The sequence below is a fragment of the Aristolochia californica genome, unplaced genomic scaffold (assembly GCF_029961685.1).
Source record: "Aristolochia californica isolate CCGP_79_NKW_82.1479 unplaced genomic scaffold, dmAriCali1.0.hap1 SCAF_7, whole genome shotgun sequence".
NCBI classification, from domain to species: Eukaryota; Viridiplantae; Streptophyta; class Magnoliopsida; order Piperales; family Aristolochiaceae; genus Aristolochia; species Aristolochia californica.
In genome coordinates this window covers 41,598,333-41,619,783 of record NW_027182268.1, presented here as the reverse complement: position 1 = coordinate 41,619,783, position 21,451 = coordinate 41,598,333, and the positions used below count along the sequence as shown (strand labels likewise).

At 39.3% G+C, this 21,451-nt stretch overlaps 4 protein-coding genes across 8 annotated transcripts; 3 read left to right on the top strand and 1 right to left on the bottom strand.

Moving 5' to 3' along the window:
* Window positions 1–399: 399 nt before the first annotated feature.
* On the top strand, window positions 400–5,716 carry LOC137937107 (exonuclease 1-like). The gene is made up of 12 exons (XM_068782171.1): window positions 400–585; window positions 696–732; window positions 833–1,007; window positions 1,105–1,183; window positions 1,917–1,961; window positions 2,039–2,188; window positions 2,311–2,425; window positions 3,157–3,257; window positions 3,810–3,907; window positions 4,002–4,094; window positions 4,554–4,774; window positions 4,858–5,716. The coding sequence occupies exons 1-12, from the start codon at window positions 508–510 to the stop codon at window positions 5,595–5,597; spliced, it is 1,932 nt and encodes a 643-aa protein (XP_068638272.1). The 5' UTR covers window positions 400–507; the 3' UTR covers window positions 5,598–5,716.
* Window positions 5,717–6,483: 767 nt separating this feature from the next.
* Window positions 6,484–10,117, top strand: LOC137936788 (nuclear pore complex protein NUP50A-like). 3 transcript variants are annotated; one of them, XM_068781666.1, is made up of 3 exons: window positions 6,484–6,642; window positions 7,976–8,068; window positions 8,548–10,117. In XM_068781666.1, the coding sequence occupies exon 3, from the start codon at window positions 8,631–8,633 to the stop codon at window positions 9,936–9,938; it is 1,308 nt and encodes a 435-aa protein (XP_068637767.1). In that variant the 5' UTR covers window positions 6,484–6,642; window positions 7,976–8,068; window positions 8,548–8,630; the 3' UTR covers window positions 9,939–10,117. The 3 variants fall into 3 exon arrangements, with proteins under 3 accessions (XP_068637767.1, XP_068637769.1, XP_068637770.1); XM_068781668.1 differs by having other exon boundaries at window positions 6,641–6,690; XM_068781669.1 differs by lacking the exon at window positions 6,484–6,642 and adding an exon at window positions 6,724–6,742.
* Window positions 10,118–12,854: 2,737 nt separating this feature from the next.
* Window positions 12,855–14,070, top strand: LOC137937602 (heavy metal-associated isoprenylated plant protein 21-like). Its single transcript, XM_068782701.1, has 3 exons — window positions 12,855–12,940; window positions 13,062–13,137; window positions 13,778–14,070. Exons 1-3 carry the CDS (start codon window positions 12,863–12,865, stop codon window positions 14,068–14,070), a joined length of 447 nt encoding a protein of 148 aa, XP_068638802.1. The 5' UTR covers window positions 12,855–12,862.
* Window positions 14,071–16,567: 2,497 nt separating this feature from the next.
* On the bottom strand, window positions 16,568–20,648 carry LOC137935963 (beta-glucosidase 44-like). 3 transcript variants are annotated; one of them, XM_068780414.1, is made up of 12 exons: window positions 20,573–20,648; window positions 19,580–19,829; window positions 19,409–19,467; window positions 19,034–19,109; window positions 18,841–18,912; window positions 18,651–18,738; window positions 17,917–18,169; window positions 17,719–17,834; window positions 17,426–17,643; window positions 17,304–17,335; window positions 17,070–17,202; window positions 16,568–16,973 (listed from the first exon to the last, which is right to left on the bottom strand). In XM_068780414.1, exons 2-12 carry the CDS (start codon window positions 19,812–19,814, stop codon window positions 16,696–16,698), a joined length of 1,560 nt encoding a protein of 519 aa, XP_068636515.1. In that variant the 5' UTR covers window positions 19,815–19,829; window positions 20,573–20,648; the 3' UTR covers window positions 16,568–16,695. The 3 variants fall into 3 exon arrangements, with proteins under 3 accessions (XP_068636515.1, XP_068636516.1, XP_068636514.1); XM_068780415.1 differs by having other exon boundaries at window positions 17,100–17,202; window positions 20,573–20,642; XM_068780413.1 differs by having other exon boundaries at window positions 17,100–17,202; window positions 17,304–17,643.
* Between the last annotated feature and the right edge of the window lie 803 nt (window positions 20,649–21,451).

The window sequence follows — 21,451 nt, the reverse complement described above, 5'->3', positions numbered from 1 at the left end:
TACGATTTCTAACAAAAGTAAATAAAAATACTTTTCTATCTATTTCATTTCATAGCGCAAAAATAACGTAAATGCCATTATGGCTAACATTTTTTATCCTACTTGTATAGCCGGTTTCTCATAGGAAACCATTTTAAGATATTTTTTTTAATTGTCAAGATCCAGTTTGACCAAGTCAGATTTGTTGACCGGTGATCCGATATGTACCGTTTTTAGGCATTGGTATCGGTTTTTAGGCATCCGATACAAGATGGGCCCGGCTTCGAAAGCGCGGGAACTGTAAGATACCTCGCTGGTTTCAACAACCCTGCGGATGTTTCAAAATTATTTGGCGGGAGGAAAAGTAATAAAATAGATCGAAGAAAAATGTAGCCTCTCCTCTGGAGATTTGACCTCAGTTCTCCTCGATTGTTCTTCCTCTCGACTCGTCTCTCGCCCCTTGTCTCTGCTTCATTGTCCCAAGCTAATAATAAAAAAGATAAAAGAAAGTTTCAAGGCACAGCTTAAATGGGTATTCAATGTCTCCTCAGATTCATGAAGCCCTTTATACAACCGGTTCACATCGGAAAGTATTCCGGCAAGCGCGTAATCACTTTTTAACACCCTTTCCATTTGCTCTGTTTACTGCATTGTGTTTCAATTCTTTCTCTTTTTTTTTTTAAATCTTTTTTTGATGCTTACAGTTTTTGTTACAGGTAGGAATCGATGCGTATTCATGGCTACACAAAGGCGGTAATAGATCTACACGATAGTCCAGATTTTGTATTTAGATATCTTATTCCTTATTCATTTATTCATTTTTCGTCGTCTTGTACATTTGTGCATACCACAGCTTATTCTTGCAGCATGGAGCTTTATCTCGATCCCACCAGTGATGCAAGCTCGCGGTATTTGCGGTATTTTATGCATAGGATAAATCTGCTTCGTCATTACCAGGTAATTCCGGTCGTAGTTTTTGATGGAGGAAACATCCCGTGTAAGTCAGCAACGGAAGCCGAACGTCAAAAGTAAATTCTTCATTATTTCCTCGCAATTGTGTGTTTCAAGCTCAATTGCCTCTTGTATCGAATGGACCTAATATATTTCTTAATCCAATTTAAATAGGAAAAGGGACGATAATCTTGCTCTTGCAAAGGCAAAGCTAGAGGATGGTGATGTCAATGCTGCTACCGAGTTATTTCAGGTGATGGATGCCGTTTTTGTCTGTTTGCCATTTCTATGTAAACACAGTTCACATGTGTTTGTGTTACAAAAATCATCTGTTCACAGTTTTCATTAGTTAAAAACTATAAACTGCATCACTTCGAATGATAAACGTAAAGAAGATCCACGTTAATGAGTTTAACCGCAAGTGTAGTGATCCTTCACAATTAGGAGGCACTGCTAAGTGCTAAGTGTACATTATGTAAAAATGTTAGCTGTCCCTAAAAAAAATTTCTCCTATCTAAAGTCAGATAGCAGTGCGATTTGCCTGGCACATTGACTCTTGTTAACTTCATATTTTATTTGGAAACATTGGTCTTAGCTACTGAAATTTTGTTATGGATGTCTAATGTTCTGAAAACTTGTAATTGTGTTAGCGCTACAGAAACATGTCAGCCTTTTGCATCTTCATATCTTCAAGCCGTAGGCCCCATTAGCTTGGTTGCGGAGTAGGATCTGAAGTCACTGAATCTAATACTTTTCAAATTAATGTTTTCTCGACATGTGTGGATATGGAGTCTGGCATGTCTCTTTTACCAATTACAAACATACTGCATTTATATGCGATAGCCGATAAGGCTTCTTGTTTGAGTTGGTTTCTTATGTTGCACTCTATCAAGACTCAACACCTTACATCTGCAATTTTCCATTGCTTTGGTAAACATAGCAACAATCTTGTCATCCTTTTTTTAAACTTAATACATTTATTGCAGAGGGCAATTTCCATTACTCCATCCATGGCATATCGGCTGATCCAGGTAAGCCCCATATTCAAGTTTGATTCCACGTTTTGATATTCGTCAGGTCCTAATTTTTCTTATTGGCAACTTTTCAGATTCTTCAATCTGAGGAGGTTGAATTTATTGTGGCCCCATATGAGGCTGATGCTCAGTTAGCGTACCTTTCAACATTGAAAGTGAAGCAGGGAGGAATTGAAGCTGTGATCACAGAAGATAGTGATCTGATGGCATATAGCTGTAAAGCTGTAAGAAGCTTCTCTATTTTGATATAGAGATGTAATGCTTTCTTGGTCACCTTTTAGGTACACTTTGCCACAATATCGCTTGCTATATTGTTCATTCATATATTTCTTGCTTCCAATTTCAGATTATTTTCAAAATGGATCGTTATGGAAAAGGTGAAGAAGTAATTATGGATAATGTGTTCAATTCTGTGTTCAAGGGGATTTCCTTCAAGCACTTTGACAAGGAATTATTTACAGGTGACTGCTGCATTTTTTAGAAATATCTACTACGGTGTAGAATCTAATGTTTTCAAGTTAATATGCCACTTGAATGTGCAAATATATAAATGATACCTCTTGAGAAAAGTTCAAAAGCTAGATCATCTTACCTTTTGTTTGAATTGCTTGTGGGTGGTGGATAAAAACGGACATCTATTTCACTTACATAGTTGAATGCAATGTTTAATGGCCTGACCTGTCCAGTGGTTATTTGTATTTCTAGGTAGCGGATAAGAATCATCACTTATTGGTCACATGCTTCAGCATTAGATAGTGGTTCATTTCTGAATTATGGGATTTTTTTCTCACAAATCTATGTGATGCAAAAGAGTATCATCATTAAACTTTGATGGGAATTTCACTAGTGGTACTTGAACGGTGTTGCTTTGGAAGAGAGCTAGACAAGGGAGAGAACAAACCAAGAGGCTGGAAATAAATCAGTCGCATGCAAATCTGCCATACAGAAAAAAATTAAATTTCAATTCTGCATCATTTTACAACTTCCAAAGCAAAATTAGCTGAATTCTCTTAAAGTTGTATGCGAATGAAGATTAGTTGTTTCTTTGCACTGAGAAAAGTTGTTCAGAACATTTTCAGTTTTTCATCATTTCCCTTGTTACTGTATTGCTCCTATCTCTGTTTACCTCATTGTATTTGGGTGGCTTGATTTGTGCTACATATTTGGCTAATATCTCAGAACTTTTTGTCAGGTATGTGTGTTTTAGCTGGCTGTGATTTCCTTGCCTCCATTCCAGGAATTGGAATCAAGCGAGCATACGCGTTGGTTTCCAAGTATAGGAACTTAGACAGGGTAAGCATATCCAGTTTTACTTTTGGATTAACTAATGCCATCATATCATTTTCTGACCTGACTGTGGTGTTCAGGTACATGAATCCACTTCCACTGTTCTATTTTTTTTCTTGTTCCACTCTGACCTGGATTCATGTTGTGCATTTGATTTTCTTCAAAATTTCGTCTCTTATTCTAAAGATATTTCAACAATGATTTTTATTCAGAAACTCTGAATTATTTTGGATGAATAACACGAGTTTGATATAGTTCATTTGTTAGGAGTAGTCAGTATTTACTAAATTAATCGTCATAAATGTTTTCAAGTTTCTCTCCAAAGGAAGCATCACAAGGTTTTTTGGCCTATAATTAGTCCATACATTTGTAGCTATGACCATGTATGAGAGAACCTCTAATTGTGTTTTAAACTTTTTGTGTTATTTATCTTCTCTAACATTCTTCAAGTCTCCTACATATCCCTTCTTACGGAACTATACTTCTGTATTTAGGCACCAATAAGGTTCTCGGGGAAAATATTCTCATTCTTGCTCTTGCTCTCTTGATGTAATTCAGGTTTTATCAGTGATAAAATACGAGAAAGGCCAGCAGGTGCCAGAAAACTATGCAAAGTCATTCAGAGAAGCAGTTGCTGTTTTCCATCACGCTAAAATGTAAATTGTTATCACTTCATCACATCATTCATTCTTCGTTACGTGTTATATTCTTTTATTGCTGTTATTCAAAGTTTAATATATCATTGTGTAGATATGATGCAGAAAATAAAGCAATCAAACCCATCAAACCTTTACCGCAAAAGCTTCTTCAATCTCTAGATGGAAATCTTGATTTCCTTGGACCGTATCCTTTGTTAAATCTCATGAACAAAAAGCCTTTGCATTCAACATCACAAAAATTGCACCAATTTCCAGTTCAATCTTGTGCAAACTACAATGTCATATGATAACATTTTGTTTTTCTGATCGCATCTGTGATTTTGGCTGTTAAATATCTCCATAAACATGTTAGTTTAAGATGTCATAGAAGAGGTGAGACCCAAGATTGGACGCTGTTACTATGATCATCTCAAAATGGTTTACGCCCACATCTTTTAAAACAAAAGATGCAATGTTGAATTTCGGAATCTGAAATATCTGCATGCAGATTTCTGAGAATTCAATTTGATTTGCTTCTAATTGATTTATGAGAATTTAAATCCTAACGTTTTTGTTCTTTTATTTTATGAAAGAATTTATCATAGCAAACTGCTAGGGAACTTTGAGAGACTTCATATTCCTCGACACAAATATAAAATTTTAGAGAGATCCCTTCATCCAAAGCAGCTGCCATAGCTGAAGGTCGCATTAACCCCATTACCATGGAAACGTTTGATGACTTCCCAAATGCCACATGTCACTTGAACACCTCCAGCAGAGATGCTTCCGATCACTTCCCTAAAGCAATGCCTCAGCTAGCATCTTTCCAACATAGTTGCTTCGGCATCTTCCCAGTTCACAAAACCGGCGGAAGAAAGAGTTCAGGCAAGCATTGGATTCTCACTTGTTTTGCCGTCTCACTTCATCGCAATCATCTTTTGCTTACTTTTTCCTGTTTCTTGAAGCAGAAGACGTGGTCATGGAGAACAGCCCGAATCTTACTGATAAAAGTTACTTAAATGAAGCTGCTGGACTCGCAAAGCTAGTTTCGCCAACTGAGATGTTGGGGAAGGAATCGGTATTAAGAGTAGAAAGAAGAGCTTGTCCAAATAATACTCCTTTCAAGAAAAGAATGTTGCGGAAGGATGTCTCAGATCATAAAGAGTGCACTGAGATGTTGGGGAAGGAATCAGTAGTAAGAGTAGAAAGAAGAGCTTGTCCAAATAATAATCCTTTCAAAAGAAGAATGTTGCGGAAGGATGTTTCAGGTGATAAAGAATGCATCACTGAGCAAGTTTCTATTCTTTGTAAACCAAACGAGCTGAATTCAGCTCCGGGAAGTGACAGGGAAGAGGCTATTTCACTCGAGGAATTAACTGTTCCATCTGAACTTTGTGAGGAACTAGTGGCGGAAGTACAAAGTTGGGAGTTCTCCGAGGCCAATCCTTCCAAGAAGAGAAAATCGGTTACTCACATTCCTAATTCTACAGTTAGTGAATTTGATCAAGCTTCAGTGATAACAAACATAACCAATGACGATGATGTCTTGTGCTGTACTCTGGAGTCGCAAGCAAGTGTAAACTCGAAGCCTCTCAAGAAGGCAGTAACTGGCAAAAGGAAACCGGACAAGAAAGCTAAATCTGCAAGTAGCAAGAAGAATTCAAAGATTGAAAAAGACACTATTCTTAGTTTCTTCAATCGATTGTAACTCAGGTTAATGTTGAGCTTCTACCATTAACGAAGTTACCGTTCACCATAACAAAAGAAAATCCTGTAGTCCAAATCTTCATACTAACAAGTGAAATGTCTCTCTCTCTCTCTCTCTCTTCGGTTAACTCGGATATTTCTCATGCGAATGTAATTATTGAATTCATTGTCATTTCATGCAAAAAAGATATATTGCCTTCATGAAATCTACTCATCTTCAATCCTTTCTCGTCTTAGGAATTTTTTATTAATAAAGGCCAAGTTGATTAGAATCGATTGATTCTGCCAATAGGGGCATCAAATTCAACAAATTATTTCAGGTTCCATGCTGCTCTCGTCAATCAAGAAAACCCTTTTTTCCGTTAGTCCAGATTAGTTCATTAAGATTAGACCCTCCATGATTTTTCGAAGTGCCTCTTCAGACAGCAAGCAAGCAGGACCATTCATTCGCACGACACGCGTGCTGTGAAACCTCGATAGTTTCTTTTCTACGAAAATGGTATCAGGAATTTCTCCTAGATTAAGAAAAAGCTTGAGCACCAGTGTGGATGGATAAGATAGCGCTCGCCCGACAATGTAAAGGAAAGCAACGGATAAGATTATTGTGTCCTAAAGCAGACGATCATTCATCAATCATCGCTACGTGACCGATCTGTACATTGTCCTGATGCTCTTCGGGATTGGGAAATACTGTGACGGTAACAGCGTATTAAACCATTTACGGGGCAAAAAGTGGCGAGAACTTTTTTGTATTATATTCTGCCTAAATCAGACTTGCGGTTGATGGGCTGTGCTGAGTGGGCGGTGGCTCCCCGCTTTCGTAAGGACCCAATATAAAACTATTTCGCAGGCGCTAAATAACATCTTGGCTCGTCCGTATAAGCTCCTTATTTATGGGCCTAGGGCTCTCAGTCTTTGCCTGGCACAGGGAGGTATCTCCTTGCCGCGGTTCAAAGACTTTTACGCAGTGAGATGCGAGGGTTTGGGGCATCCTGCAATAATTTCCAGAAACCTTCTACGGCAGGCTTAGATTTCTTTCTTTTCAGGTGACGGTTTGTGATGTATTTCTGTTTATCTTGCCTACTTAATCATGGGTGATTCTCGACGCTCAATGCCCTTTTGGAGGAAAGTTCATTTTGCGAAATTGTGATAAGCTTTCTGTTCTTTCTTCTTGTTGTTGCTATGTTTTGTTAACTTAGTGTTATCGAATGCTATTGGGATTTATGAGCTCTTAGTTTGAAGCCTCACTGTTGCAAGAAAGAGTAGAAAAGATATTTTCGATTTTCTCTGCGTTTCTTTTTTTTATTTGAAAACGAGGAGATTCCGAGATTCAAGGAAGCTTGACACTGAAACATGGAATGCGTATTCAATTCTTACATAGTCTACTCATGCGTTTTTCTAAATTTTTCTCGTTCATTATCTTTTTCTCTGTTCGTATGCGACAATTTCCTGATTTCTGGACTCCTTAACGGGGATTCATCTGGGATATTTTGCCCATACTACTGCAGCAAAATCGCTTTGTTATTTTTATATTTTTTCAAGGCCTTCTTATATTTCCTTCGGTTCATGTATTCAAAGCATGGACTAGGATCGCTTTCCTGATTCGACAAAACCAGGAGTTAGAACAATTCTTAATGTTGTTTCAAGAAGCTATGAATCTGTAAGCATTTTCGGTTGATCAATTGGGAAGTGAAAATCATACTTGTAAGCTGGCACTTAGCAAACAACTTATGCAAAAATGGGCATAGATACAGTAATAACAGCAGTTCTCTTGAAATGTATAGAGTGTACATGTACACACGTGTGCGTGCATAATATGTTTTCCCAACTGCAGACCTGGTTCTTGACACATTTTTGGTCAAAACTGAATTTGAGACAAAAATCAATAGACATATTGTGTTATCATGATTTTGGCTGTGGTTGGTTATGTCTTCATATTTTAAGTATCTGATTTTAAGGCAAGGAAATATTTGAATTGACGTTGGCTTTCACATTGTTTTAAATCTTTCTTCTCCTCTTATCATAAGTTTGACATCGTAGCTATTGTGACAAAGCAATGCTGTTGCAATATTGGCCTGGCTGTCATGAATTGATTGTTTGGCTCAATGGCCACAATGAGATGTTTCTTAATGTGGGGTCTCGTGTTCAGGTTCGGCATATGTGTGTGACCAATAGTTAAAACCAGATGACAAACTTATCATTTTTACCTTGTGTCAACTGGTGATATTACCTCCTCAATCTTCTTGTCTTTCTCTCAATAACATTCAAAATTTCTCATGACTTTTTACAAGATTTCAGCATGATTTTGATCTAGTGTTCATTTCTAGCATTCTCTATTTGACTGATTTTTTATAATTTCTGAGCTTTTTTGGTATGCAGGTCGAGATATGATCACTTGAGGCCCCTTTGAATGTTATCCGTATAACAGAGGAAAACAAGAGAAACACAATTGCGCAACAAGAAATCACTAAGGTGAATAATTCCCCTTGGGGCCTCCCTCTCTTTGAAATGTTTTCAAGCAAAAACGTATTTCCAAATTTAGAAAAAAATAGGCCATTAAGATGCTCCATAATGCAAGTGGCACCACACTTTCTATCCAACTTTGACAAATCTTCCTTTTGTAATCACATTGATTCAGCACCTCATACCTTCACACATTCCATGTAAGTTTGATGGACCCTTTTTATTTTTAGTCATGATTAAATTTCATTTTCGGCTTCTATATCATCTTACATTCCCTCTCTATTCATGCTCATTTTTATGCTGAAGGTTTTGAATATTTGTGTGATGGGTTGAGCTGTCTTTTCTTCTTTGTGGTTTCTGTTTTAAGGGTTTCTAGTTTTCCTTGCAATTTGGCTTCAATTACTTTCCATATTTTAGCATATTTAATTAATTGTATAAAGCAATTGGAATGTTGCATCATTTTTTTGATAATGTGGATTTATCTGTAGGTATAAAAACACTTTCAAGTCATTTTGACTTATAAGAAAGGAGGGAGAAAGTTCAGCTTAGTGCTTTTGGATCAATATAATCAATGGGTGACTCGGACAATGCTTTACCTCCCTCTAAAAAAAGGGTTGCTGGTAGGGAACTTTCCCGAGACAACCCAGGCCTTGATGATGAAGATGAGACACCTGAACTAGAGGCTGGCACTTTTAAAAGAGCCAGTGATGAAGTTTTGGCAACTAGAAGGATTGTTAGGGCGAAGAGGAGCCAACCTGCTTCTGTTGCTACTGCAACTCCTTCCTCTAACCCTTTTGCAAACATCCAGTTGGTTCATTCTACTCAGACTGTCTCTGATAATGTTTCTCCAGCACAGTCCAGAAAACCTGAAGAGAAAAATGAAACAGAGAAAGAAAGTGATGTAAAAGAATCAAATGGGACCGAGAAACAGGCTGACACAGGTACTGGAACTTTTGATAAGGAGAAAAGTGATTCACTGAATGAGGCAAACAAGCCCCCAGTAGGAGCTGGGGAGAAAACAGAATCAGGAGTAGAAGAAATTAAGGAAGATCCAGCAGACAAGGCTAGCGAACATTTGGATGATGATAAAAAATCTGAAGATGCGGGCAAAGGTGAGGGCACTGTCATAAAGCCAGAGGAGGCAGAGAAAGGTGGGGACAGTGGTAAAAAGACTGAAACTGAAAGAGTAGAGAGCAAGAATGATCCCTGTGTTCCACTGAGTTCATTCCAGCAGCTGTCAAGCAGCCAAAATGCCTTCACAGGTCTGGCAGGAACAGGCTTCTCAAGCTCATCCTTCAGCTTTGGTTCCTTTTCTAAAGATGCGTCTGCTTTTAGCAGTAGCGCTGGTCCTGTTTTTGGGTTAAAGAATGAAAATTCATCCTTCCCTTCTTTTGTTATTGGAAATTCTAACAATGGTAGCGCTACCAGAAGTGAGGGAAGTGGGATCCCCTCAATGCAGGAAGTGCATGTTGAAACTGGAGAAGAGAATGAAAAAGCAGTTTTCACTGCCGATGCTTCTTTGTTTGAGTACTTGGATGGAGGATGGAAGGAACGTGGGAAGGGGGAAGTGAAGGTCAATGTTACCACAGCTGATCCTAAAAAAGCTAGGCTTGTGATGCGGGCCCGTGGAAACTATCGATTAATCTTGAATGCTAGCCTTTACCCAGATATGAAGCTTACTAACATGGACAAAAGGGGCATTACTTTTACCTGTATGAACAGTGCCACCGAAGGAAAGGATGGGCTTTCTACATTTGCCCTGAGGTTCAAGGATGGTTCTGTTGTGGAGGAGTTCAAAGGAGCTGTATCTGAACACAAAGGGGAAAAGAGTGTCAGTTTGAAGACACCCGAGAATTCTCCCAAGGCTTCTGATGAATGAACTGCAGAATGGGAAGATTTTTGTTGCGGGAAGTTTTAACCCTGATGGAGAGTATCTCGCTGGACTGAATTGTTGTTCAAGTCAATGTTTTGTCCGCCTTGTTTAGTTTTGTACTGTCAGTGTACCTTTTAATTTGAGCTGTAAGGTCAGTATGGAGTTCAAAGCAACTTTCCTGTTTTTGCTTCTAATCTCCAATTGGGCTTTGGCCAGCAGTATCGAGTGCCAGCTTATTGGTCACTAACTACAGAGTGGGTCGTAAAAAATGAATCGTGATGCATTGAGGTTCGTGTCGGCAGGCTTCACAAGACTTGTTCGGGTTAATGGAGGCGCTAGCAACAGTTTAGATGCTTTCAGTGGACCGATCAGGTTGATGTTTGCTGAAATTGTAAAAGTAAAAGCTTTTTTCAGTAGAAGATTCTCGTTGGTCTGTAAAGAGGACCGATCCACCTTTGTTAATAGAGTTTATATGAATGGACCAAGGAGAGTCTTAGTCAATGAAAGTCCTAGGATTTGGCAATTCATAAGAGGCTTAGTGCTATGGATTCTCATCCACTCGGATGTGAAAATGTTTTAATTTCAGTGTAAGGATGTAAACAACATGAACCCACTTATATCGGATGTAGGTCACTGATTTTAATAACAAGTCACAGGACTCTTAAAACGCTTTGAGTATGCTTCTTCATTTTCTTTCTTGTAGAAGGTTACTTCCAGGTACATTAGCATACCCCTGTGACAATGAAAACATAAATTTATACGAGTGTTCGAAGGTTGTTACGTTTTATGAAGCAAATTGTTGGACTGAAAATGCATCTGTTCATTTGGTTAAAAAATGCTTCAAAAAAGAACCGTATCAGATCTTATTTGGAAACTAATCCGGAGAAGCCACATCGAGTAATTGAGGAAGTTGGCTCAAAATCAGTTCTGATTGAGCGTATGGTATCTGACTTTTTCTTTCTTCCAGCTGCAAATCTCTCGTCTCAATGCTACCTGTTCAGTCTCCCTTTCCCTCTGTTTTCTTTTGCTTTTCTCCGACCTCCTTTTCCTTTCACCATATACCAGTTTCCACACAGAGCAAATCAAACGAGGCTGCCCCATCCTCAACTTAGATCTACATCAGGATGGGTCCTCTGCCATGTCTTATACAACTCTTGACATGTCACTTCCTCATCCAGCAATCTAGTTCAAATCTATGTGAAAATGGACACATTAGTATATTTACTTTGTCCTCTGCAGCTCCATTCAAGGAAGTAACTTTAATGAAGCTAGTGTAGAGTGGGACCATGTAGTCGCTCACAGCTTTGTCAATTGTCCCTTTTCCCCTACCCTCGGAGAATTGTTCTTTTAAGCCATCTGGTCTGATACGGGCTCCACCTTCCACAGGACCGATCCCTTAGCGCGCTTATCGGTGGTCATTGCCTGGTTTTTGGGTAGTCCGTCCATTTCCTAACCCGGATTTTTGGCTCCTCAACTTTGACATTTTTGCTCTCTTTTTCATTGCTTAACGTTATCTTTATTTTCTCTACTACGTATGAAAAATTGTTTTTTAACTCGATTATTGTCGTGTCGTGTCGGCTCGTTCATTGCAACCATCAATCATCAGGGTGTGCCGGATTCTGGTGGTCCGATAATCCAAGTGTTTTTTTCGCAGTGAGAGGGACAGAGAAGCACTAGTCAAAACAGATCGCGCGAGGCGTGCAATCTGCGCCAGGTTCTTCACCTAAACTGTTGAATAAAGGGACCGCAGCGCATTAAATTTAGCAACCTCTCTCTTCGCTCTTAAAAATCTAGAGCTCCTGACTGTGGCTAGCTCAGCCTCTTTCTCCCTTTCTTTTTCTTCTAGCCGACTCTTCGCAGACCCCTCAATAATGCAGGAGCCGACGGGTCCCTCTCATTTACTGTGGTGCCTTGGGCTATAAGTTGGTAAGCAGCCATCCCCATCTCCGTAGCCAATGCAAGAAAATGAAATGAATTAGCATCGCCACAGAATATACACTAATTAATGAAAAAACACGACACCAATGCATTGGCAGGGGAAGTGATTTTGATTGAAGATGCAAGCGGAAGATCCTGATGGGTTTGTTGGGATTGTTTCGGCTGTCAAGGTCACAGCAGCGCGCTCGTCAAGTGTTTGTTTTTGTACCTCAATGAGAATTCCGTAACTCACAACCTATTTACAGTCGAGTTTAGTGAGCAAGTAGTGGAAAGAACCCGAGTCGTCGCACAAAGTGACTATGGGATGGTTCTTCGCCAATCAAATCATCTAATTATGCACCAAATTTAATGGAGTAGAACTCTTGAGGAATAATTTTTTTGCGTTGATTAGACGGGCAAAGGGAACATAACCATTTTCCTTTTCCTGAAGCACAATCTTTTGGTCCATGGTGTAAAAGGAGGGAGGAGGGATGATTTGGTCCAATTTATTGGATGAACTGGATACAGAAACTTATACTAATCGGCCACCATTAGAATGATTTATGTGCCAACTCTTCTGTGCCTGAACTATAATCATTAGTACAGTTGATTTCATAAAATTTGTGGGTTTCATCAGGCTTTGGACAGACACCCATGTACTCAATCGGGGAACACAAAGCCTACATTATTATGTTGTAAATAAAGGCTATTAGACTCAAAAGCTTGTTTGCTCTCCCTCATTAAATAATCAAATACAACCCGAAAGCCTTATGGCCCCTTCAGAGCCTTTCGACTCTTTAGCATAATTTAGTGCGCTAGGCTTTTATTTTATTTTATTTCCACTAACATGGCTATTGAAATCTCATCATTGATCTCTGCATCTGTTCCGTGTATAAATACACCCCAACGATTAATGTTTCTCCATCGGTGTACTGCTTTCCCTCCTATCTCGCCCTAGTCTTTCTCTCTCCTCCTCACCCTCTGCAAGTTCGAATATCTCTCTCTGTCAACCAATGGGCGCTCTCGATTACATTTCAAACTTTTGCACAGTTTCCTCCACGAGGACGAAGACTAGAAGAAAACCAGTGCAGGTAAAGTTTGAACTTCGAACAGTGCCTCTTTCAGCATGAAAACAAAGAGATGCCGGAGCTTTTTGCTTTCCCACTTCGTGTTCTTGCTGTTGTTCTTACTCCTCTTCATTTTCTTTTCCAGACGGTCGAGATAAAGGTGAAGATGGACTGTGATGGCTGCGAAAGGAGAGTCAAGCATGCTGTTTCTTCAATGAAAGGTTCATTGCCTAGTCCTTCTTGCTGTATAATTTTTTACGTGGCATTCTAAGTGATAAGAGAAAGAGAAGACGAAAGATTTACACTTCAGCAGCAATCTGCTAACGCATTTGAGACCTAACACCTTGAGCTATCCATTAATCCCCAAGCAATTCCTTCATTGACATAGAACAACCTTTTTTTTTCTTGATATGCTCGTTTTATCTTTTCCTTTCTACTAATTTTTTTTTTTTTTTTTTTTTTTTTGCCTTGCACTTGATACCACAAACAATGTCACTTTCTTTTAGCTCGACTGGAGTAGATCCAGAGCTCCCCTTCACAGAAAACATGAAAATTTAAAAATTTCTGACACTGTTTCCTCTTCTGTCTTCCAACCTTCCATACCTTACACTTGATTACAAGTAGGGAGTTAGGTTTGTTTGTTACCCACTATTAATACAAAAAAAGAAGGAGAAAAAACCAACAAAAAAGCCGCCTCCGTCTCGTCCCAGATAAGCAAAAAGCGAAACTAAACAAATAACGTACTTACCAAGGTTTTTCTTTCTTCTTCTTCTCCTCTCTTTCATTTCCTTAGATTGTCCCTCAATCAAATGGGTCTTTTGAGCAACCTTTAATTTTCGTTTACTCTCTTGAGAAATCCAGGAGTGAGATCAGTGGAGGTGAACAGAAAACAAAGCAGGGTTACTGTCACAGGGCATGTGGAACCAAACAAGGTTTTAAATAGAGTGAAAAGCACAGGGAAAAGAGCAGAGTTCTGGCCATATGTTCCTCACAATCTGGTGTATTATCCTTATGTCGCTCAGGCTTATGACAAGAGGGCTCCAGCCGGGTTTGTGAAGAATGTGCCGCAAGCTCTTCCTAGTCCCGGTAATCCAGATGAGACGTTCACTTCCCTCTTCAGTGACGATAATCCGCACGCATGTACCATCATGTAAAGGTGATAAAGCTCTTCCTAGTCTGTCAAAAGATGTACCCAACTCATCCTTCGTCTTTCCTTAAAGTTCAGCTTTGTTATAGAGTTGCCGATTGCTGTGAACGAATCACTCCACTCTGTATGAACGGGGTGGTCCTTCTGTACTCTTATTAACTATATTTATAATCTTTCACTACTTGTTAGTCGTTTTAGTATAGTGGTGACCCGGGCTCAATCCCTGACAACGGCAATTTATCATTTCTAGTTTTAAAAAACAAAATCATCTTATTTTTTTTTTTGTAAAATAAAGATTATGCAAAAATCATCTGAGTTGGGTTTTTGACATGCAGCAGCATTTTTGGGTAACGTTGCTGATTACATATTGGTTTTCTCTCTCATACAAGGGTTTTGGTTTTTGTAATGTCATCGTCATTCAGACACCTCTTTGTGCTTTTCTCTAACAGTGTAGAAACTACAAGGTGCTTGCATTTTACCCATGTGATCGTGTGCATTTACGCACATCCCGTCGCAACAATTCTCGTAGAAGCAATGGATTAAATTACATTATTTGGCAAATTTAACTCAACTACCGGATGCCTGGTCGAGGTTGAAACTGAGGTGAAAAAAGCACTCATGGTGGCAGACACGGCAATCCACTTTTGACACAAAAACAGCATATATTGGAAAAAAGAAGGATTCTAATTCCAAACCAGAAAGTGGTCTCTAATTCATAAAACAGTTTTTCCTTCTCATTTACGAATGGACGGAAAGACCTCTTGGTATATGTTCCTCTTCCTCGTTCATCATATCTGGGTACATCTCATACTGCCATTCATCCCTTTACACCTTGATGAGATCACATTAAAGAAACGAAGAAAAATAATTCAAACAGCGACTTCGCTGATTCCCCAATCACTTTACTTGGATTCAGAAATCAGAACGACTCGTTTGCGATTTGCTGATTTAGGTGGAATATGTGAAGAACTTTTAAAGGCACGGACGACTCAGTTCAATGCTTTTCGCCTAGTCAAACGAACTCGACTCCTCCAGGTCTAGGACTCTTAAAGTCGACATACATAAAAGTCCTAGTCCTTTCCGGTCCTTTCGAGTGAAGGACTGCACACCATGGTACAAGTAGCTTTTGGATAGAAATCAAGTAGCAATCAAGCAACAAGCCTGGTGGGTAATCACCCAGCACAGCCATTCAATTATTCAATAAACACCACTCACCGCATTCATCATTACTTCCCTTCATCATTGAAGCATTTAGCGCCGCTAATGAAGATTTAAAATGTCTGAAGTGCAGCAAAAGGCAACGCGGCTTCCCCTTTCTTGGCCTAATCCCACAACGGCACGATAAGTTTCTTTAGATTAACTTGTCCCGTAGTTATAGAGCAGCTTTGACATTGACATTCAGATTAATAACCAGTTCAGAGATTTGATTTGCTGCAATCGCAGTATCCTAAGGTTGTGAGGTTGACACTGTGGTGCCGCTAAGGGTGATTAAAAAGTTGATTGAAGTGGGAAACGACAGGATGGTTTTGTCTGTCGAAGGCGGGCGCATGATCTATGACAGATTTTTTTCTTGTGGGTAGAAGCTTCCAATGATTTGATTAGAGTATATTTCGTGAGAGCTCCAATATAGAGGGATCTGCATCGGGATTTTCGATATAACTTTTTCCTTAGTTTAATCCATAACACAGAAGTTAATGGAGGCAGGACTCGGGAGCGAGGATAATTTTAAGAAGTTAAAACTGGTATCTGTTTCTGTTTTGGATATTATCCTCCTACTCTTCGTATGACCTGTTTGTGGTTAGCAATCTAATGAAGGATTCAGGAAGATAAACGAACTATTTCTTTTTTTTCTTTTTTGATGACGACAAGGATTGGCCATAAGAAAACAAAACGATGAACCGAAAGTGAAGTTGAGATAACTTATAAAATAATAAAGATTTGTTTTACGAAACAGTTAATAAAACGAAATAGTGTATAATCTGTATACTTTATGCATGTTCAAAAATGAAATCTTACCCGACAATTGGAATGATAGACTCGCCAAATTTGCAGAAACTAGCTTTAAAGAGAATGAAAAATGATAATTTACAATCCCGGACTACTCATGGTAAATGTGGAATTTGGCCCACACAATAATGCAGGAGTCACGGGAAGATTTCTAGAGTCGATAACCTTACGCAAACACCGTCTTGTTAGGACCAAAGAGCGGTGGCTGTCCATGTACAGGCTACACCACAGAGACAGAAAACAGACACGACAGCGTGCTAAAGCGGAAGAGAGATATTTTCCAGCGAAGGACAGTGGTTGCATGTAGAAGAAATGCCAGTCCCCCGTGTTGCAAATTTTTAAAGGTGGGTAGAGGCAGGGGAAGCCGGTAGTGGTTGCGGTTGGAAGGAAGATGTGGAGATAACCTATCAAGGATGGGGACGGAAGCAGGCGCAGCAACTGCTGGCATTCTTGCTCGGATTATACTGTCAGTCTTGTTCAAATATCAAAACAGTGCATTCTTAAAACAAAAGAACAATATTTTGATAGTAAATGTATTATTCCACTAACAGTAGGAAGTAACGTCCACACGACATAAGACAACAGTACAAACAACAATGATAGAGAAGCTGAATACCACGAAGGCCTAGTTCTTCTTTCTGCCGAGTAATTCTTTGAACCAGTAAGCGGACATCTTTGGATACCTCTTCAGGGTTCTGTAATCAACATAGACGAGACCGAACCTTGAAGTATACCCTGAACGCCATTCAAAATTGTCGAGCAGAGACCAGGCAAAGTAGCCTATCACATTAGCTCCATCGTCAATGGCTTTCTTCAGTTCGGTCAAGTAGCTCTTGTAAAAATTAACCCTTGTAGTGTCTTGTAAACCCGCTCGCAGAGTAATATTGCCAGGATCATCCATGCCTGTCGCCAAACACAAAAAATGTCCATTGTTAATGCTTTTTGTCCTCCAGAAACTATCTTGGCGATGAAGTTGCAAAAAAACTTAAATCACTCAACATTTAAAATGAAACTCCCAACGGTTCGTACCATTCTCAGATAGGATAACGGTAGGGTTTTGATATTTTTCTTTCACGTAGGTCACAGCTTTGTACATGCCCCATGGAACCATGTAAAGCCAGTAGGAGTAAGCCTGTGAAATATTTAGCATTTGTGAATAACTCGATATGTCTATAGAACAAAAGATAAATTAGACAAAAAGAGAGGGCAAAAAAGGGAAAATGTATCAAATACCCTTGGTCCAACGGGTACACCGTTGCGCTCATCTGCAAAGTTGATCAGAGTCAAAGACTTGATAGCAAGTGGAAATTCAGTAAATAAATTTGTCAGTAATTGTACAATAAATAGAAACTTACAAGCGAATCCAACATTCCAGTCCATCTGATAGCCAGTAACCTCCTGCTTTGGCCTGTTAGGATCATACATATAGTAGGATGTGTACTGGTTAATACCCACAAAATCAATGGATCCTTTGACCATCTTAACTTCTTGTTTGGTAAATTTAGGAAGCCTTGCTCCAACAATGTTCTGCATTGTTTTTGGGTACTCCCCATACACGATCGGATGGAGAAACCTGTAAATTTAGCACAATGAGCAATCGTAAAATAATAGTTATTCCAAGCTGATCATGAACACTTGGTATACTCACCATCCAACATGGAAGTCCCTCGCTCTTTGTGCTGCAAGTTGGTCTGCCTTTGATCTGGTAAGAGGTTCATACCAAACAAAATCCAGGAGAATCCCTATCCGTCCTTTCTGTTTTGTCTGAAAGTTCCATAATTCAGAATCATAAGACACTAAAAGTTTTGAAATTGGAAAAGCCACATCAATCAAGTACTGATTTTACTTGATATTTCTCGCGGTATCTCTGAACTGCTGCTGCATGAGCTAAAATCAAGTGGTGAGCAACAATATAAGGCTCAGTAGCAGAATTCCCTTCTGTACAATTTCCAAAAGCTTTCGAACATCTTCCAGGAGCGAAGAATCCATTATCATATCCTAGTGCTGCCACAACTCTTGGTTCATTGAAGGTCATCCAGTTCTTCACTCTGTCACCATATGTCTTGAAACAGAAATCTGCAAAATCTGCAAAATCTTTTCTGCAGACATGAATCAGCTGTAAACTGTCAGGCTTGTCATCCATAAAGAATTACCATACAATCATAAAGAAATCAGTTTGATCACTTCATTTAAAGAGAAGCCCAATCTCTGTAATCTAGATCGACTCCATAAGACATCAAGGCCCAATATGCATTATGAGTCAGACGGCAGACAGATCTTAGAGTCGCATAGACTGACAGCAGTCTGAAGATGCAGCAATCTAACAATCCGAGCCATTAACTGGATGATTAAGGGAAAGATTGGCAAGAAACCAAAGCCAAGTTATCTAAAAATGACCAAACTGAAAACGGCTTAAGTGGCTATCTTGTATATCTCTGCATGCATAATTTCGCATGTAATTTGCAATATTGGTGAGGATTCAAAAGATAAAGTTGAGAGCCACATAGAACAGTACTGCTTTTTCTAGAAAAACAAGGTAAGTTAGAAACGGAGAGACATTACATCCAATATCATACTTACACAACGTTTTGGCTCAACAGGCCTTGGTATTTCTTCTCCAGGGCTTCAGGAAGATCATAGTGATACAAATTTGCATAAGGAGTGATTCCTGAACTTCCAGAAAAAAAACCTTATTAGATTCTGGAGTCTGACTTGAAATTGAAACCCAAACAACTGCAGAAAATACTGTCATTTACTTTTTAGAACTCACCTCTTTCAAGTAGGTAATTGATCAACCTGTTGTAGTAAGCCACTCCCTTCCAATTCACTTTTCCAACTCCATCTAAGTGAAGATAAAAGTGCAACCCATGACGTCAAGTTTTTATAGACGAAAAGAAATGAAACAACTAGTGTCAGTTAATAATTAAATTGTTAAATGCTGTTAAATATTCAAAGTTGTTTACTTGGGAAAATTCTGGACCACGATATTGAGAAACGGTAGGCATCGAAGTTCATCTTCGCCATTATGTCAACATCTTCCTGCACAAAAAATACCCTTTTAAACAGATTCTTGGATAAGAAAAGGTTCCGCGGAATAGTCCTTGTCGGAACAAGGTCTAGATATCTTTTTTTTTTTTTTTTGTTCTCTTCTCTGTTCACATTCTCACATACAGTATATTACCACTCAATTATTTATCAAAACCACAACACAACGAAGATCTTAAAATACTAGAAGCATTACTTCGAAGGATTTAAATTCGAAGTATCAGGAAATGGTACTGCTTAGTGTTTTTGAGAAGTAATGCTCTAACCTCAGAAAGAATGAGAGGATGACTTACTTTATATCTGTGATATTCATCCACCGAAACCTCTGCGGTGCCGTTATTTGCGATAGTACCTGCCACCAGTTCGTTAGAGTAGAGTAATACTAAACACCAGCTATTAAAACTCTCAAGTAGCTAAAATCGCTGATTAGCAGGTTGACGAGAAATGTAATGCCTATAGTATACCGGGTTTCTTGACAAAGATGTCCCAAATGCTAGGGCCTCTGCCCTCCTTACTCGCCATTCCTTCAACCTGGTAGGCCGATGCGGCCGTCCCGAAGATGAAACCTTTTGGAAAACTCGCTCGACTGAGTCCTCCCGTGTCCAGCCGGGCCGACTCCTCCCATGGTTCAGCGTCGGCAAGGCATTGCGTGACAAGAAGCAAATGGAGGAGGAGATGGAGAAGGGAGAGCATCTTCATGGCTCAACGAGCAGTCTATGGGAGGAAGCAGGAAGAGTGGAATTTAAATAGAGGAAGAAAGCAGCATATGGATGGTCAACACTCCTGGACAAGAACCGTTGATATTAAATACATCTTTTTCCATAAAAAATTGAGATAAATACCTTTTGTAACTTCTATATTTAAGGGATAAGGGCGAAATTAAACTTTAGATGTTCTGATTATTTTTTAAAGCATGAACAATAAAGTTACAAAAGCTATATATGCCATAAATCCAAGATTAAGAGGGCGCCAAAAAAACCGGCGCTTCGAAAGATACCCAAAAAAGGACCGGAATTTCTACGCTGGAAGGGGCTGGGCTTGTCCGTTTAAATCCAAGATTAAGAGGGCGCCAAAAAAACCGGCGCTTCGAAAGATACCGAAAAAAGGACCGGAATTTCTGTGCAATGGACGCTGGAAGGGGCTGGGCCTGTCCGTTTAAATTTCCTCTACGGCTCTCTCTGTGATAAGTTTTCTATTTATGCACGATGCTGCAGGACAGATAAGGCCGACGCATTTAGTTAACTTTTTCTATCCAAATATAATGGAACCATCCGGTTAATGAGGTTTGCTTCGTCTGTTTCTTCCTCTTTTTCTGCCTGTAATTGTATAGTGTACATCAAGAAACGAAATTCTCGTACTAGAATTAGAGGCATGACGAGTGACGCCGTTAGAAGTCAAATTCGGTAAAATAAGCTAAGGTTTCCTTTGATTAAAGTTATTGATTCTGATAAAATTACCTAGTACGGTGGAACTTGGAAATTTTGTATTTCTGTTACGCAGTCTCGTCAGCCTGTGACAGTGTAGGGTCGGCGGAGGGGGACGGAGATTCTTATCCTCCTCCTCTCTGCAAGAAAAATCAAACAAGAGAAGAAGATAAGATCACTGGTAATGGGATTTTGTCACTTCATGAGGGAAATGGGAAAAAGGAACCTGCCATGAAACGTGATTACAGTCTGCTCTCGGCATCCAGCAGATGAAGGCAAATCCTTTATCGGTGCAAAGGTCCCAGAGAATCTTGTCGAATTCAAATCTGACGGCAACGGTCGCCATTCTAACACTTTCCCTTCCCAGTTGTTTATCCTTGAAAGATCTTCTACTCGATCGTTGCACTAATAGACTAGTACTACTGTAATAGAGTGATGACTGATTAGTAAAAGCGCACGGCCAATACTCAATGGAGTCGCAAACAAGATTCTTCCGTGCTAGTGTCGCACTAGATCGACAAGTTTCATTACCGTTCCAACAGTGCTCTTTTGGGTGAGGGTGAAGAGGGGAGGAGAAAGTGGGGCAAAAATAGGGAAAGAGGGGTGGGGGCGAGTGAAAGTGAATTATCCCCTAGTAAATTCATTTTTACTTGTTTTTCATAAGAACCAATGAAAAAGAATTCATTAGGTAATTCACTCTCACCTTTAACTTTCCCTAAGCATTAACTTATTAGTGCACTTTGTAATTTCAATTTCACTAAGAAAAGTGGCTCCAAAAGCGTTAGTGAATTGTCATTCGTTTAAGTGAAAAAATGAGTGAAAATGAATTCACTCCATGAGACTAGTGATTTCACTTTCACTCATCATTTTACTCGACGGTCAATGTCGTGACTAAACTAATTTAGTTGGATT